The sequence below is a fragment of the Sminthopsis crassicaudata genome, chromosome 5, assembly GCF_048593235.1.
Source record: "Sminthopsis crassicaudata isolate SCR6 chromosome 5, ASM4859323v1, whole genome shotgun sequence".
Lineage (NCBI taxonomy): Eukaryota > Metazoa > Chordata > Mammalia > Dasyuromorphia > Dasyuridae > Sminthopsis > Sminthopsis crassicaudata.
In genome coordinates, this window is record NC_133621.1 from 16,639,957 (window position 1) to 16,658,391 (window position 18,435).

The following is an 18,435-nucleotide window of genomic DNA, read 5'->3' on the forward strand; positions in this document are numbered from 1 at the left end:
ACTACTACTACCACCACTACCACCACCACTACTACTACTACCACCACCACTACCACCACTACTACTACTACCACCACCACTATTACTACTACTACTACCACCACCACTACTACTACTACCACTATTACCACTACTACTAGCACTACTACTACCACCACCACTACTACTACCACCACCACTATTACTACTACTACTACCACCACTACTACTACCACTATTACCACTACTACTAGCACTACTACTACCACCACCACTACCACCACCACTACTACTACCACCACCACTATTACTACTACTACTACCACCACTACTACTACTACCACTATTACCACTACTACTAGCACTACTACTACCACCACCACTACCACCACTACTACTACTATCACCACCACTATTACTACTACTACTACCACCACTACCACCACCACTACTACTACTACCACCACCACTACCACCACTACTACTACTACCACCACCACTATTACTACTACTACTACCACCACCACTACTACTACTACCACTATTACCATTACTACTAGCACTACTACTACCACCACCACTACCACCACCACCACTACCACCACCACTATTACTACTACTACTACCACCACCACCACCACCACATTTACTACTACTACAATACACCCACATACACACATAAATTATTTTTATCTTCACTTTCGTACATATGTGTAGACATACATGATGTCCCTGTTAGAATATAAGCTTCTGGAGTATAGGGATGGTCTCATTCAATGTTGTTTATCTGTTGGATCTCCCAATAGAGTGCAGCTTCATTGAGAACAAGAATTCTTTTGTTTTTTTAATGCCTCCTAATAGAATCCTGGCTCACAGAAAGGGCTTCATGTAGGAAAAAATATGTCCCCAAGTGGCTGAAAGGAAATGTTTGCAATTTTTTGTGTTATATGTTAGAAGTAAATGTTCATTTCTAAAAGCTAATTGATGTTAAATGAAACAGAAAGCCAATCAATTGCTGACATCTAACAGAAACACAACTGGTGGGGGCTCAAGCAGTGGAGGTACACTGAAGCCCTCAGAACACCTCAGAATCTTGATGGGCAGAGATGTAGTCAGCCTTGCTTTGGGAGTGAGGCATCCCGGCTCCATTCATGTCTTTATTCAGACTTGAATGAAGAGGAGTGAGCCATTCCCTTCTGAAGCTGGGTTTCCCGTACCCAGAGTGCCCGGTATTCTGAGTGCCCAGAAAAGAAGGGATGCACATAAGGTGCATTCTGAGGTGTGTGCAGAAGAGGTGGCGATGAGACACGGTTTTTGCAAAGTGGTACGTGGCTCTTTGGAATTCACACTTAAAGCACTGGTGGTTTTCCAAAGTTTTTGTGAACATGAGGCTTTTCTGGCAAAGGGATGGAAAGTCCCTGTTTCAATCCGGTCACCCTTCACGGAGGATTTGGGCCAACAAAAGCATCAAGATTCAGTCAAATTCCTTCCAGAGATGCCTCTTGTGATGACCTCTGAGAAAATGACTTGGTGGTAAGTAATCATATCATCCCTCCCTGCAGGCCTTTGTTTTTTCTCACATCCTTCTTCTGTTCCAGGAGAAATCAACCATTCCATCTGCCATCCGAAAGCTCCCTGCCTTATTTAATTTAATTAATAAGCAAGATAAAACTTTTCCAGCTGAGTCAACCATTTTGCTCTCGAGTGATTGACTACTGTCTCTTGGTCAAAAGAGAACTTTTCTCTGTTCTCCAACTCCATTCCCAATCTTTTTTGCCTTTGGGTTGCTTTAGCGAGGACAAAATGAGCTCCCACTTTGCACCTGCCTTTTCTGTACATGCATCCCCCACTCTCCAGTTCAGTATGTTCACCTTGGCCCTCTCTGTGACCTCCCAGAACCAAGTCTGTCCTTGGAATTCTAAGCCAGAGAGCAAGAAGCTAGGTCAAACATCTTGGCTTGGTCCAAGTTTGCATTTGGTCTCCCACCCCCACCAAATCAGGCGGCCAGTGATGGAGGAGAGATAATCCGACGGATTCCTTCTTTTTCTCAGCCGTGATGGACTCCCTTATAAGGAAGAACTATGCCAGTTGGAGCCTTTTCCTCTGGGGTCCACTGAGAATCAGAATTCTCACACGAAGGCCACTGTCTTTCCTCCCCAAATGGGGTTTGCAAGAATCAAAGGGAATTCACAAAAAAGGACACTTCCTTTTGAAGTGTGAATCAGGCGGTTGCCCTTTCCTAACCGTGTATTCCCAAGGGCAGACATATTGATTTCTGTCTCCCATAGTAATGATGATAAATTTGCCCAGGCTAACATCCCCATCATCCAGGGAGACCACTCACTCTGGAAACAGAGATAACTCCCTTACCTGGTGGCATTAGTCATTCGTCAGCTCTAACTGCAACCGCACAGTGGGGCCTTCGGGGTCTCTAATCTCACACGTGCACTTGTCTTATTATGTCTTACCAGACTGAGAAATGATGAAAAGGAATCCTTAATGTATTCAAGCCTTTTGTTTAAATCCCTGATAGAGCTTTGTCACGGAGAGAACTGATGACACAAAAAGGGGGAGAAATAAAACTACTAGGCTGGAGCAGGAAAGAGAATTATTTTCAAGGGGAGCATTCGGTCCAACGATTCATTGATTTAGTAAACACCTACTATGTGTCAGGACTATGCTAGCTGCTTGGGTCAGAAAGTTAAAAACAAAAAAGCCTTGACCTTTAAGGAATTGAGCCTTTATAATTTGTTTACTCTCATTTTGCTTCTGTTGATAATTTTTAAAATATGGGACAGATATCTTATTGTTGAAAGTCTTATATATTGAGTGGAATCAACCACTGATACGCATTTATTAAGCACCCACTGTGTACCAGCTAGCATCCTAAATGAGTGGATGCAGAGTACAAATACAGTAATTAAACGATCCTAGAGGTTTTTGGTTTTTGGAGTAAATAAGGACTGAAGCTGCTAACCCTTCCACGACTCTCACTCATCTTTCCCTTAGCCCCATATGTTGCAGCTCCTCGAGTGCTATCTGATTATATAGGGCACACAGAAAAGAGACAGACAGAGAGACAAAGACAAAGAGGGACACACAGAAAGAGTGAAAGGTGTGTATGTAGAGAGATAGAGACTATCAAGTTACTCCCATTTCTGCTGTTTTAGAAATACTCATCCATTTCCAACATGGCAAGAAGAGCCACATTCCCACGGTGCAATTCTTTTAGGTATGTATCAACGACATGGTAGCTGGCTTTGGAGTCCAAGGACTTGGGTTCAAATCCCAGCTCTCTCATACAGTCTCATACAGATCATTCCACTTCTTGTGCCTCAATTTCCTCATGTGGAAGATAAGTATGATTAGACTAGATATACTCTGAGACCTCCACCAGGTCTAAGCTGGAGATACTCATTATTTTCAGAGTGTGCACACTAGGATCTTGACTGGAGGCTTGTCGCACACATATGGTTCAATACTTCCCGATCTGGAGTCTCATGTCCACCAGTACCCACCTTTTCAATCTCAGTGACTCGTGGTCATTCAACCTGTTGAGGGCCATCCGCGGCTCTCTGGACACCGTCAGTGAGTGCTTCTTCTTGGTTACCATCCCTGCTCCTGCAGGGTGAGAACAGAGGGTGAACAGGACACGAGACTAGTGTCAGAGGCTCTGAATCTTGCCTCTGATGTATGTGACTGTATGACCTTGGGCAAGTCAGTTTGCCTTGGTTTCTTCATCTGTATAAATGAGCTAGACTTCTAAGATCCCCTCCAGCACCAAATCCATGCTCTTAGGCCATTGGAGAGCTCTCCGATAACATTCTTTCCAGCATAGCCCTTCCTGGGTAATGTGTTGCAGCCTGCCCCCACCCATCCCCTGCCTCCCCCTGCCCTGTGGGTGACTTCCAACTGAAATTCTTTGGAGATTGGAGAACTGCATGACTCAGAGCTCTCCAGGAGCAGTGGAAGGGCAGAGATGTGAAAAGATGGGTCTCGATTCTAAAGTGTGTATGTGCACTCATGCACGCACACACACACGTACTCACACAAGCATGTGTGCACATATATCACCATTTGTCTTCTGCAAAGGGAACGATGGAAAGCATACAGAAACCTCTCAAGTCATGCCATGCAAAAAAATGGTCTCTCTCTCCTTCTTACTCCCTCCCTTTCTCTCTCTGTCTCTGTCTCTTTCTCTCTTTCTCTTTGTTTCTGTCTCCCTCCCCTCTATCTGTCTCTGTCTCTTTCTCTCTCACACACAAGCACATATACATATCCATACTCTCCTTCACACATACTCTCTATCCCACACACGTGTGTATGCAATATGCCATGCACACACACGTGCGTACACCCACATACACATGTGCTGTCCAGTTACACGTGCACGTATGCATGTGCACACATTCTCTCACACACAAACAGAAGGGGGAGGATGCCAATAAGAGCTCCTGAACTGAACCTCTTGTTTCCCAGAATGCCCACGTGCCCCTCTCCAACCGCTCTGTGGGCAGTGGCTCTGTTGCCCAATCCCTCTCTCAAAATCAGACAAACACTCTCTACCAGGGAAGTCCTGGCAGGTAAGGGACCTCCTCCCCTTGGGCTTAGACAGCCAGGGCAGAGCCCTTTCTAGGAGCTGTGGAGCAGAGAGATTGCATCACTAACAAAGGAAAAGGAGGAATAACAAGAAAAGAAGAAGTTTAAGGGGCAAGAAAGGAAGATAAAATGCAAAAGATGCATCAGGGAAGTTTGGGGTTTGGGAGGGGGGTTACTGCTAAGGTAAATAACCAGATCAGATTGCATTTAGAACTTTGTTAATGAACTAATAAAGGCATGAGCTGGGGACCTGGCTTCAAATATCTATCTAGCTACTTGAATAAATCACTCCTATTTGGAGGACTCAGTTTCCCCAAGTGCCAGAATTGGGGATGTCCAACATGTCCTCTAGCTCTAATTCTTTGGTCATGGGACAGTCAGGTGACCATGGTCAAATCCCCTTCCCTCTTTTGACCTCAGGAGGCTGGGTTTGGGTCATTTCTGGTTCTGCCCCCTAAACAGAAGTGACACAAGAAAGGAGAAGAGCCCCAGAACATCGAGGGAAGGCAGGAGGAGGAGGGAAGAAGGCGATGGTGCATCAGAGCACGGACGCTGACAAGGCTGTTGGATGGAGAATCAGGACACGTGGGGCTGACTCCTGAGCTGTGTGAGCCTGGACCAGCCTTGGAAAAATAGATGCCAGAGCAGAAAGGGCTTAAAGATCCCCTGGCCTAATCTTTTCATTTTACAGATGAGGAAACTGAGATCCAAGGAAATAAAATGGCTTGCTTAACATCACATGGGTACTAATGTACAAGGATGAGATTTGAACTCAGTTCTTTTGACTGGAGGAGGCAATGCGCTTCAATGAAAAGAACCAACATTTAGAATAAGAGGACCTGGATCCAAATCCTTCACCTCACCTGTAATGTGATCCTAGGTGAATCACCTAATCTCCCTGGGTCTGAACTTCCTCATCTGTAAAATGAGAGAACTGAACCAGAAGGCCTCAAACCTAAGGCAAACCTAGGATTGCATGACTCCAATTTCAATGAATTTTCCCCTACCAGTCTCTGTGTATTGACTTCCATCCTTCCCTTTGCAGAAAACATAGGGTCGGTCTCTCTCTCTCTCTCTCTCTCTCTCTCTCTCTCTCTCTCTCTCTCTCTCTCTCTCTCTCTCTCTCTCTCTCTCACACACACACACACACACACACACACAGATATACACACACACTGTTGCCTTATCTGAAAAATAGGGCTAATAATAGGAAAACGCCTCAAAGAAAGTGCCTCATCAATGGGCTTTGGAAATGTGAATGATTAGTGTCATTATGGCAGCAGAACAAAAAAAAAGGAAATTAAATTCCCAGATGATCTATGTCAATGCACAACAAAGAGATAATTGGGGACAACCTGGGGGGGAGGGAAGAGGAGGGGAAGGGCAAATGGAGATGAGAGAAAACATCGTGAGAGAAAAAAACATGGACCAAGAAGGGTTCTGTCCAACACAGGTGCATTCCCTGAACAACAGAGATAAGTGAAAAGATGGATACAAGGCCTACAGCCCGCCCCCCACCACGCACGCTCACGGTCCCTGCTTGTGACTTCCTGCCATCCGGGCTCTCAGGCTCCCCAGCTAAGACCGAGCTCTCTCCTCAGGTTGCTTGATCTAGAAAACTCACCTGGATTTATTTGAGAGACAGGGCAAATGCAACAGAGGAAGTGAGTAGTGGGAGCCCCCCCTTAAAGAGCAGTATCTAAGCACTGAAGCACCACAGAAGCTGATTTCAAGTCCCAGCTGCCCCACTGATTTCTTAGGATAGCCTGAGCAAGTCCCCTCGCTAATCACCTCAGTTTCCTCAGCTGCAGAATGAGGCATTTCAAACATGTGACCCAGATGGTCTCTGAACTTAATACCTCTCAAGCAAATGTGTCTCATGGGAAATTTCCTATTCTGCCCTCTCCAAAGGAAGCCAAGTCTGATCCAGCACTTGAAGGACTGGCTGTCAAGAAAAAAGGTTTCCTTTTCTTTGTTTTTGTTTGTTTTGTTTTGTTTGCAAGGCCTTTTGGGGTTAAGTGACTTGCCTGGAGTCAGGCAGCTAATAAAGAGTTGTGTTCTAGGCTGGATTTGAACTCAGGTCCTCCTGATTCAGAGCCATTTCAGCATCTAATTGCCCCCAAATTTCCTTTTCAATGGATGAACCACTAATAATAATCTATAATTTTATCAGCATGGGAAACTCCCACTGAGGGAACTCCCTCTCTCAATCCAAATTGCAGCCTGTGTGAAACAGAGACTGATCCTGAGCTGGATAGGTCCTTAGAGCTGTCCCTCACTTTACAGAAACAAAAATGATTTGTCCACAGTTAGCGTCAGAAACAAGACTGAACTTCTGTCTGACAGACTCTAAGCCCAGTACTCGATCCAACCATGCCCTGCTCCTTCTATTGGCTACAGACATGGGGATGGACTTCCATGGTATAAGAGGAAATTCCCTTCTCCAATTCTGTTGGAAATATACCATCTTAGGGCAGCTAGGTGGCGCAGTGGATAGAGCACCAGCCCTGAAGTCAGGAGGACCCGAGTTCAAATCTGGTCTCAGACACTTAACACTTCCTAGCTGTGTGACCGTGGGCAAGTCACTTAACCCCTATTGCCTCAGCAAAAAAATAAATAAACAAATAAATAAATAAGCAAATAAATAAATAAATAAACAAACAAATAAATAAATAAGATTAAAATTTAAAAAAAAAAAGTAAATATACCATCTTTATGAGTTGTCTAGATTCAACAAAGAGATGTTAAGTGACTTGTCCAGGGTCACATAGCCCATAAATAGCAGAGTAAGAATTTGAACCTTCCTGGATCCTTGTTTACTCTCTTTGCCCCCCCTCCTTTCCCTCTTCTCCTTTCCCCACCTCTCCACAAACTCATAGAAACCCTTCATTTTTCTTCTTAAAAAATGAAACATCAAGGAGCCTGCTTCCCCAGCATGGCAGGGGTTATTGAGAAATCTAAGGAGGTAAAGCTTGTATGGGGGGGGGGTTGTTTTTACATTCTTGAAGGTCCTTCAACACATGGCATTTGTAAATGCAAAGAATAAGCTTTTAGTAGAATAATAACAAAGGACAGTTTCTTGGCACTGCCAAGTGGGGGGAAGGGGCAGAAATGTGCACATGCAAGTCCCAACCCTTCCACGGGGGCTACGCCATAGAACGGGCCACAACTAGACTTCATCGGGCAAGCCTCCCAAGCTGGCTCAGGCCTGAAGGAACCGACTTTCAGGGAGAAATAAGCATAGAAGAGCTAGCGAGTTTCTGCCTCGTTCTTTTGGATTCACCCTATCAAAAAGATCTTTTCTAGAGGAATGGCGGGGAACAGGGATGTTTAAGTTGGAAAAGAGGAGGCTTGGGGAGGAATAAGCATGAAGTCTGTCTCCATGGACTTGAAGGGATGATGTGTGAAAGAAAAACAGAGATCTACAGAAATACACAGACCCATAGATTCGTGTATGTATATATATTTCTATCACTGATATCAAGAAATATATGTGTATACAAATGTTTATATATAATGTCAACAAATGTATATGTATAGAAAGGTATACACACATGTACATGTATATGTATGTATAGGAAGGTATCTGCATATGTATATATATATAAAGATATATTATGCATATAATATTATATTATGAATATACATATATCAAGCTGGATGCCAAATATACATATATGTCTATATAGAAATATATATGTATTTATAATATATACTAACATATATATTTTTGATATCTAGAGTGTTCCAGAAGTGTATATATATGTGTGTATGTGTGTGTATTTCTTGACATCATTGATAGACTTACATAGCTATGTATAGATACATAGTATCTATATACAGAGATATAAAGATACATTTATATATATATTCATATATCAATATATGTTTCAAAGATGTCAAGAAATATATAATTCTGGAACACTCTAAATATCAAGACAGAGTGTGTGTGTGTGTGTGTGTGTGTGTGTGTGAACATCAATGATAGAAAAAAAGAGCTTTTGAAGATGCAAATTTTAGCATGCTATATGTCCTAATCACTTCAGCTGTCAACAAGTGAAATAGAATTTAAGTGTTGGAAGAGCCTTCAGCAGCCAATAGGAAAACTCATAGAGAAAACGAATTCCTACTGGACAAGTAAATCTCCATCCAGTTTTTATTGAAAATTCGCAAGGATGGGGCATTCAACACTCCTTAAAGCTATAGCTCGGAAAGAAAGAGAGTTGGAAGCAACCTGAGGTCATCTAAGTCCAATCCAGGTCTTCAGAAGAGTGTGGACAAGCTGCCCACTGGACAAATGGCCAGCGAGCACCTAGGAGGTGCAGGGAGGGTGGCTGTTCAGGACTGAGCTGGATTGGGAGGTCATGACATGGCCACGATGCTAAAAAGCCATAGAAAAACCCCACAGAAATGCACTGGGGTCAATGACAGTAAAGCTCTCCTATTGTTTAATTTCTGATTATGATTATTATGATTATTATTGTTCATTTTCTGATTAAGGAAGGGCAAGCCAGATGCTGTTCTTTGCTCAAGCCCTCCTTCTTGGAAATCCTTCTACAACTGCACTTGCCTGTGTTGGAACAGAAAAGGGATATCATTTTTCTCTGGCGATTTCAGCATCTCAGGATCAGCATTCTAAAGACTGGGTACAATGTCTCATTGTCCAACCCTATTGATGTGGAAAGCTTGGGGAGATTGGAGAAGGAATTGTATTGAGCCCTGGATATATCTTGAAGTTGGCCATTTTGAAAAATAACCCTGATCTCAGCTTATGTTAGGGTTATTTGCTCCTGCACATGGAGTGCCTGGGAATGAAGAAGAAGGGGCAGAAAGGGAATCAGGTTAACCTAGGGTTCCTAGCTATTTCTTTCAAGCACAGCAGCTCTTGATGTCACTATGTCTCTAAGAGGCAGCTTTCCATGGTGAATAAAGTTAAGGACTCCAGATTTAATTTTGACTAACTGTATGACTGTGATCAAGTCTTTTAACTGCTCCCAGATTGTTTTCTCCTAAGTGAAACTGATTTATAATTCCTGCAGAACTTGCCTTGCAATGTTCTTGTCAGAGTTAAATAAGACAATGTATGGTAAAGGTTTTGCAAATTTTAAAATGTGCATATGTGTATATATATATATGTATATATGTATATATATATGCGCACACACATATATGACAACTGTTTAAGACAATTACCAACCAAATCCTCAGTTCCTTATCCATCTCCTTTTACCCCCTTGCCAGTTGAACTTTCCAAATATACAAATTAAAATGTGAGATTAAACTCAGCAGCACTTTAAATTGTTAAATAACAATGATAATTTTTTTAAAAACTTTCCCAGAGTTCATTTTTTCCTCTCAGGCTTTTTATGGGTCTGCTGTTTTAAGAGTCTGCAACAGCAGTAATGACCTTCAGTTCAGGCTACTTCCTGCCTGCTAATGACCATCTGGGTTAAAGGCCCAGACTTGAATCCAGTTTCTTTCCACAGGCAGTAGTGGCTGGGAATCCATCACCTTGTTACCATTACTGCTCAAATTGTGCTATTTCCACATTACTGTCAAATTAACTCCTTTTCTCAGAGCAATTTCAACATATTTTTAGGCTGTTTCAAGTCACCCAAAGAATCTTTTTCCTCCCCCCCCCCCTTTTTTTTTTTTTTAAAGCACAAGTAAGACAATGTCAACACTCACTGTGAAACTGGAAAAGTATGTTGGGCAATCGTTGAAAGAAGGCAGTCAGACCTCGGTGTGGTCTGAGTTAACAGGACAACTAAATGCAGAAAGTGCAGTGGATTGCTATGGAGACGACGTGGAAGAAAATGTTCCAGCCTTTAGACATTTCTATTAGGAAATGGGTTTATTGGCATAGCTAACCATTAACACATACAACATGGGTGCATTTCCTACTGGAAGATGAGCTTCGGTGAGGATTTGGAATGGGTACACGCCTTGTTAAGACAGGGATGGTCTACCATGGGATTTTGGAGAGCAAACACAGTGGTCTTTTCTGTCACTTTTCCTCAGAGGCCCGTTTATAATCATAAGTAAAAGACTTAGAGCAATCAAAAGGGCTGACAGAAAGGAAAAAATAGAATTTAAAAAATCTGAAAGGTGTTGGACCAAAAGGACCACCCCAAGTTTCCCCAGCTGGGGTGGAAAGGGAGGCCTGGCAGATTCTCTCCTGAGCTCTCTGATAAAGGTGATGAATGAGTCTGGGATGAGGCTGAAATCAAGTGGCCTGTGAACTCCCCAGACCCTGGAACAATCATTAAGAGAGTAGCACTGGCAGTCCATTCCCATCTGGAGCTAATGTGATGCCCTGGACAGGAGATAATCAGCTGAGTCATTCAGACCCCCAGGCCCTAAATACAAAGATCACAAAAGGAGACAGCGCCCATCCTCTCCTGAAACAGATCCGGAGTTTGGTACCTCTAAAGGACAGTATTCCCAGATCTCTCCTTTCTCTCTCTCTGTCTCTCTGTGTCTCTGTGTCTCTCTGTGTCTTTGTCTCTCTCTCTCTCTCTCTCTCTCTCTCTCTCTCTCTCTCTCTCTCTCTCTCTATATATATATATATATATATATATATATATATATATATATATATATCTATATATATATATATATCTATATCTGTCTCTGTCTCTCTGTGTGTGTGTGTCTCTCTCTCTGTCTCTCTCTCTCTGTCTCTCTCTCTGTCTCTCTCTCTGTCTCTCTCTCTGTCTCTCTCTCTGTCTCTCTCTCTGTCTCTCTCTCTCTCTCTCTCTCTCTCTCTCTCTCTCTCTCTCTCTCTCTCTCTCTCTCACACACACACACACACACACACACACACACACGCACACAAGAATTCATGTAAACCAAAGCACTATGTTTAGTGTCAGAAGCAGACTTCAGTAAATGCAAAGGAAGGAATAACAATCTCATAAAGTTAAGGACCTCAGAGATTAAAGAGTTTCACCCTAAGACAAGGAAACAAAAACAGATTAAAAAACAGCTACAAGTGTTTTCTACAAGCTAGGACATAACTTTATCAATATTTGATAGCAGAGTCAAACACTGGACATTTAGTGTATGGGTTAATTTTTAAAAAAAATAATCATTTTTCACAGTGAGTTCTAAACCCTTAGAAGATTCTGCTGGTTTTTAATAGAAAGACACTCATTGGCACGGGTAATTCACTTGGTGTCCACAGCTTCTCCCATTCTACCCAGAGTGGGCCCACAAGGGTCACCCATGGCTGCAGTCAGTGAAGAGTTAGTGACTCTTCAGTTCCTTCTACATTAGGAGATTCATTAGGCTTATCTTCAGCTAGAGACTAAGGGAAGTTCATCAAGTGGATGATTTCTCTGGGATCCTTGATCCAGTTTCCCCTGGGGTTTATTCGAGTTGTCAGAGAGGATCAGAAGCTTCCCCAAGCTGGGCCAGTCAGCTGCAGACACTGCCAGTGCATTTTCCTTTGCCTCAGGCAAGTGAGAGGAAAGGCCGAAGGGGCTCTCCCACACAGGTGAGGGATCCATCTCCCTCTTGAACTGGCTCCAAGGAAAGTATGCAGCCTTAGGCCCCGTTCCCTAAGTTGAACTACTTTGTGACTTCATTATTGCCTTTTAAATAGCCAGGCTGGCTAGAAAAGCCTGGGCGCTCATTAGGGCAATGTCAGGGCTGGCAGAGTTTTCACAGTTTCAAAGAATTCTTGGGTATTTGTCTCAGCAGATGAAATCCGAAAAGCCCCGGATGCTACCTCAGCACACAGGGATAGGGAGCCGTTTTCCCAGCTCTTCCTAGGCCCCGCGGGGATTCCTGGGCCTCTAGGGGCTGCTGCCTTGACCTCCCAAGGAGGCTCTGGAGTTTTTAAAACAAAAACAAAGGTGTGTCTTTCTAGAGGGCAGTGATTAAGCACAAAGGCTTCGGAACAGAGGTCCAGCTGATGGGAGATGCTGATTCCTCCGTGTTTTTTGCTCCCACAGAACCAAAGCTGACGTTCGGGCACGATAGCAAAGGAAGTGGTCCCGATCCATGGCCACAGCGCATGTCCGCCGGCCTCTCACGGAGACTTTCCGGCTCGGACAGTCCGGAGCCCTGGGGGCCGGAGGGCCAAGGCAAAGGAGGGTTTGAGGGGAAAGAGGTCCCGGGGGAGATCTGGAGGAGAGCCACGGAGCCCACGGCGTCCCCCGGCCCCCCCCTCCACGGGCACCGGGGCCTCAGTCGGCAAAGCGCTGCATGAGGTGGTCGTCCCGTCGGCTCCCTCCGCTGCCGCCCCCCGCTGTCCATGAAGCGGTCACACGGGAACTCGATGAGGTCGGCCTCGCTCAGGGCGCACACGGCCGTGCGCGGCCGGTGCGACTGGAAGCCCGAGAAGTCTGCCGAGACCCCGGTGCCCATGGAGCGCAGAGGCCGCCGAGTGGAATACATCTGGCGCACGTGCACCGGGGCGCCCCCTTTCCGGCGGCCTCGCAGCTTCCTCCGCAGCCAGCGGGAGGCCCAGGCCGCCAGCGCCAGGAACACCAGGAGCGCGTTGACGGCCAGGAGCGCCAGGGTCAGCAGCTGGTAGTCCACGCCTCCGGCTCGGCCCCCGACGCGCCCGGCTTCGGGCAGGGTGACCAGGCCGGCGCAGTGGTCCCGGGGAGCCACGGGGCACACCCGCCCCCCGAGGACCGCCTCCACGCACACCAGGTAGGGGGTGTCTCCGCGCAGCTCCCGCAGCGTGGCCGCCTCGCTCCGCTCGGGCAGGTAGACGAAGCGGTGGAATTTGGGCTGCTGCCCGAAGCGGTCGAAGAGCAGGCGGAAGCGGGCGGCGTCGGGCGGCCGGGGGCTGCGGTGCTCGCGGACAGCCCAGCGCACGGTGGCGGTGTCCGTGCCCACCGCCTCCACCGTCAGGTTGCAGAGGATGAATTTGTTGAAGTCGCACGGGTCCGACACCAGCGGGGGCGGCGTCTCCCTGGCCGCGGACGGGGCGCCCCGCTCGCGGTGCTTGGCCGCCAGGCGCTGCATCTCCGCTCTCTGCCCGGAATCGCTGGCGGCCGACGGGGCCGGGCTGGACGGGGCGTCCGCGGGAAAGCTCGGGCTAGGCGGGGAGGGGCCCTCCTCTTCCCAGGGAGGGCGCGTGCCCTCGGGCTTCTCCAGCAGATCCGCGGGCGGGGACAGCTGAAGCGCGGGGGCCGAGGAGGAGGACGGCCGCTGCGGGCCCGGGCCCCGCCGGCTAAGCCTCAGGCCGCTCTGGTGGCTGCCGTGCGTCCCCGCCCCCTCGTCGGAGGCCGCCCCGGGAAGGGCTCGCCCGCGCGGCTGCGGCTGCTGCGCCTGGGACTGGGGCTTCCCGAAACCACCAGGAGAGGGCGCCCCCTGCTCCTCCCCGGCGCCCGCTACGGGAGACACGGCGGGCTGGGCCGAGGGCTGCTGGGCGGAGGCGGTCGGCTCGAGGCAGGAGCCGTTTTGCAGCTGCGCGTCGTCCAGGTAGTCGAGGTACTTGCCGCGCAGCGCGGGCGGGTGCCGACACTGCACGAACACGGTCAGCAGGCGGCCCTGCGAGTGCCAGTGGCCCATCCAGCGCTTCAGGCCGCGCAGGCGGCAGTCGCACACCCAGCCGTTGCCGTCCAGGTCCAGGCGGTAGAGGGCCGGGCTGGCGCCGAAGATGTCCCCGGCCAGCGCGCCCAGCTCGTTGTCCCGCAGGTTGAGCTCGCGCAGCCGGGCCAGGCGGCGGAAGGCGGCCGGGTGCAGCGCCGAGAGCTCGTTGCGGCTCAGGTCCAGGGTCTCTAGGCTGGCCAGCGGGTCCAGCAGCGCGGGGGGCAGCTCCCGCAGCCGATTGCCCTCGAGGCGCAGCTCCCGCAGGGCGCCCAGCCCCACGAAGGCCTCGGGCGCCAGGTGAGCCAGCTGGTTGGCGCTCAGGGAGAGCAGGCCGAGCCGGGGCAGGTGCTGAAAGACGCGGGCGCCCAGCTGCTGCAGGCTGTTGGCCGACAGGATGAGGGTGCTGAGCGAGCGCAGCGGCCCGAAGGTGGCGGGGTGGCGCAGCGACGGCTGCAGCTCGTTGCCCGACAGGTTGAGGAAGCGCAGCTTCCCCAGGTGGGCGAAGGCGTTTTTGCCCAGGAAGCGGATGCGGTTAGCCTCCAGGTGCAGGTAGAGGAGGTTGCCCAGGGGCGCGAAGGCCGAGTCGGGCAGGGAGCCCAGGGAGTTGCCGTCTAACCTGAGTTTGACCAGGCTCTCCAGGCCCTCGAAAGAGCCCCGGCTTAAGCGGCCGATCTCGTTGCCGTTGACGTAGAGGATGCGCAGCTTGGCCAGAGGGGCCAGCGTGCCCGGGGCCAGCCCATCGAGCAAGTTGTTGCCCAGGTAGAGCTCCTCCAGCCGCGAGAGTTTCTCGAAGGTCTTGGGGTGCAGGGAGCGGATCTGGTTGAACTGCAGGTCGAGGCGCCGCAGCTGCGCCAGGCGGTGGAAGTCGAAGGCGGTGACGTTGGCTATGAAGTTGCCCCCGAGGCTGTAGGTGAGCACCTCCTGGGGGCTGGGCAGAGCGCTGGTCTTGGGCACCGCGCGCAGCCCGCGGTTGGTGCAGAGGAGGTGCTGCTGGTGCTGGCAGTCGCAGCGCTCCGGGCAGATGGGCTCCGGCGGGGGCGGCAGCGACCAGCAGCCGCCCACCAGCAGCAGCAAGAAGCGGGCGGTCCAGGCGCCCTCCATCCCCGAGCGGCCGACTGCGGGACTGGCGCGCGGGTCCCTCTGCGTAGCCCACAGCCCCGGGCTCTCTGCCTCATGCCCCTTTCCCCGCCCGCAGCCGCCGCCAGGCCCCCGACTCGCTCCGTCGGCTTCCTCCCTGGTGTCGGAGCTCGGCTGCTGGGGAGACGCTCCCGGAGTTTGGACCGAGCCCCGCCGCGCCAGCACCATTCGCGCCCCGGCGGCCGCCTGCCCGCCCGCCTGCCGGCCCGCGGACCAAGTGCAAGGGTCCGTCTGGGCGGGGCCGGGGAGTGGGGAGGGAAAGCCGGCCCCCTCCGCCTTCGGGTCCGCTGTGGGCCTGCTGCAAGGCCTGATTCCCGGCGGCCGGGCCCGGCCCGCGGCTGCAGCGAGGTCGCTCAGAGCTCCCCAGAGGGCCCGGCCCGTCCGCGTTCCGCCCAGCCCGAGCCCAGGTGGCCGGGCAGCTCCATGGCTGCGGTCCCTCCTCCGGCCGCTCTCCCTTCTCCTCTGCCTCCGCTGCCGCCGCCGCCTGGCCAAGGGGGGGACAAGGGCTGATGTGAAAGGGCGGCCCCCTCCCCCTCCCCCGCCACCGCCGGGGACGAGCGAGCAGACTCCGGGGCTGCCTGCCCGAGCCCGAACTCCCGAAAGTGCTGAGGGAAGAGAGAGAGAGAGAGAAAAAAACCGGGGCCGGAAATTCGTACTTCCCACACTTGGTCCCCCCCTGGGACCCCAGGCGGGAAAGAGGATCCGGCGAGGCTGGGAGCGAGCCCCCCGCGAGGGGGAGCAGGAAGTCTTGGAGCCGCCCGGGCCGCCGCCGCGCTGCTTCTGGGCAGCTCCGGGGACAGCGGCCCCCGAATGGGAAGGGACGGATTGGAACCAGCTGCGGGGCCTGGGACCAACGGGCGGGGGCTGGGAAGGAGGGCTGGGGGGGAGGGGAGGAGTGGGAGAAGAGGCCGGCTCTCGGCACGGAGGAGGGGGGCGGCCGGCAGAGTGGGGGCAGGGCGGGGGCGACCACCGAGGACATCTGCAGACAGCCAGAGCCGTTTTTATTTGAAAAGAGGAACCTGGCCCCTTCCCGCGAGCGGCGGGAGCGAGCGAGCGTCCCCTCGGAGCGATCCGGTGGAAGGCAATTGCCTGGAGAGAAGCGCCCTCCCCGAGCCGGGCAGGAAGTTTTCCCCGAGCTTGGCCCGGGGCCATGCGCATTATATAGGAAGTTTTTGGCAGGCACATCAAGGCTGTCTGGGGAGGACTGGGGAGCGGGCGCTGTCACTGTTCTCCTGCTGCAAGGGGCGGGCCGGCACCGAGGGCCCGGGTTCTGGGCTCTAACATCTGGGGGATGAGACCGGGCTGGGGGAGCCTGGCTTCCGCCCCCCGGGAGGGGGCCCTTGTTCAACATGGCTCCCCCAGGCCGGGCCTTGGCACGGGCAGCCGGGCGGCCCAGGCGAGGACCTGCCGGGCCAGTTTTTAGATCCGTTCCTATGAATCCTGTTACGCCCTCTGAAGCCCTTCTGGTCAGCTTCTGTGAGGTCTACCACGAACCTCGGGAGGGGCACGGAAGGCCCAGGGCACTGCCTGCAGCAAGGGTTTGCCAGGCTCTCCGGTGCCCACCTCCTACGGTTCTGCTTTGGAAATGTGGGATAGAAAGCAAGCTGAGGAGCTACAAAGCTGAGGGGCTGGAGTCAGGAAAACCTCCTGTCTCTTAGCTGGGATCCAGGCTTCATCTAAATTAGAGCCTCAATGTTCTAATCTGTAAAATGGGGACATCCATCTCTAGGATTGCTGGGAAGTTCAAATTAGATGAGTGAATGAACGAATGGTTAACGTCCTTACCAAGTGCTAAGCACTGGGTTTGTAATTTGTTTTGCAAACTCTGAAATATTGGAAGAGGAAATGCAACAGTAACAAAAAGCAGCACACTATTAATTCTCTATACAATGCAACATAATTATTAAGCGGCCAGTGTTGGCTGATATACAAAGTTCAGGTAAGACCAGGAGTTCTTTCCTAAAGAAGCTTCTTGTCTAGCCTTCCCCCCTCCTCCATTGAGAGCTCAAAGGGGCCTTAGAAGATCCTAGTCCATGAGCCTCATTTTACAAATGAGGAGACTGAGAATCAAGTGGTAGAATTCAGATTCGAATCCAGGTCTTGTAAGTCCCAATTCAGGGCCTTTAACTGAGGGACAAGACATCAATACAAAGAAAGCTGTAATATTAAGATTAAATCCTGCCCACATCAGTGTTAGAAAGCAAAATCACATCTGAGAGGCCATGTTATTGACAGACTTCCTGAAATGGGTAGAATTTGCCAAGTGAAGAATAAAACTAAAATAATTTGGAGAAGAGTTCATGGCTGGGAGCTGGAGCAGGGAGGAGGCGTTTGTTGCCTGAGGAAGAATTGGAGCTGAGGATTGGGGAAACAGAAGGGAAAGGAAGCAGCATTCTGGGACAGAGGGAGAAACTTCCAGAGCAGAGGCTGGAAAGGCATTCTGGGAGAAAAGAGAAACAGTCTGAGCAGACAGCAGGGGACATACCGACTGTCCAAAAGGCATTTAACATTTTCTCCACTACTTCAGTCAAGACAATTGGCAAGACAAGAGATCAAACCCTGAATTGGAGTTTGCTGATTTATCCATTTCTGTGTGAATTTAACAATCTGCTCTCTCCACTATGAGAGGGCTGGCTGGAGCACACCCCTAACTTGGAGAGGGGGGAAGGAAAGAGGAGTTAGATTCTCCAATAGGGACACTGCTGCCTCTACTAGACAGATTCTAGAATGGCCTTGGGTTGGGAGGAGCAGGGCAAAATGGAAAGGGGGGGGTGATAGTAGAATTTGAACTCAAGTCTTCCTGACTTCAAAAAGATGGCGAGGTGGGATACAGTGGATTGAGAGGGCCCAAAGTCAGGAAGATTCAAATTTGGCCTCAGATACTTTGCCTCAGTTTTCTGTAAAATGAGCCAGTATCTAGCTAGTATCTCTGCCAAGAAAACCCCAAATGGGGTCATGCAAACTCAGACGCTACCTAAATGACAACTTTCTGACTTCAAACCCAGTATTTTACCCAGTGCACCATGCTTCCTCCCAGGATAATGGTGTCGCATGGAAGAAACCACGAGTCTGGCTCATCAGATGCTTTTGGCTCTTTTACAAGAATGTGACAGAAGTCCCCACCGGTCCAGGGCTGTGGATCACAAGTTAGAGGTAAAGAGGGAGATG

General features: G+C 50.1%; 1 protein-coding gene across 1 annotated transcript; it reads right to left on the reverse strand.

Moving 5' to 3' along the window:
• Nucleotides 1–12,644: 12,644 nt before the first annotated feature.
• Nucleotides 12,645–16,369, reverse strand: TRIL (TLR4 interactor with leucine rich repeats). The gene is given in 2 exon segments (XM_074266589.1): nt 12,645–12,834; nt 12,836–16,369. Coding segments are annotated over 2 exon segments (2,664 nt in total). The 5' UTR covers nt 15,436–16,369; the 3' UTR covers nt 12,645–12,770.
• Between the last annotated feature and the right edge of the window lie 2,066 nt (nt 16,370–18,435).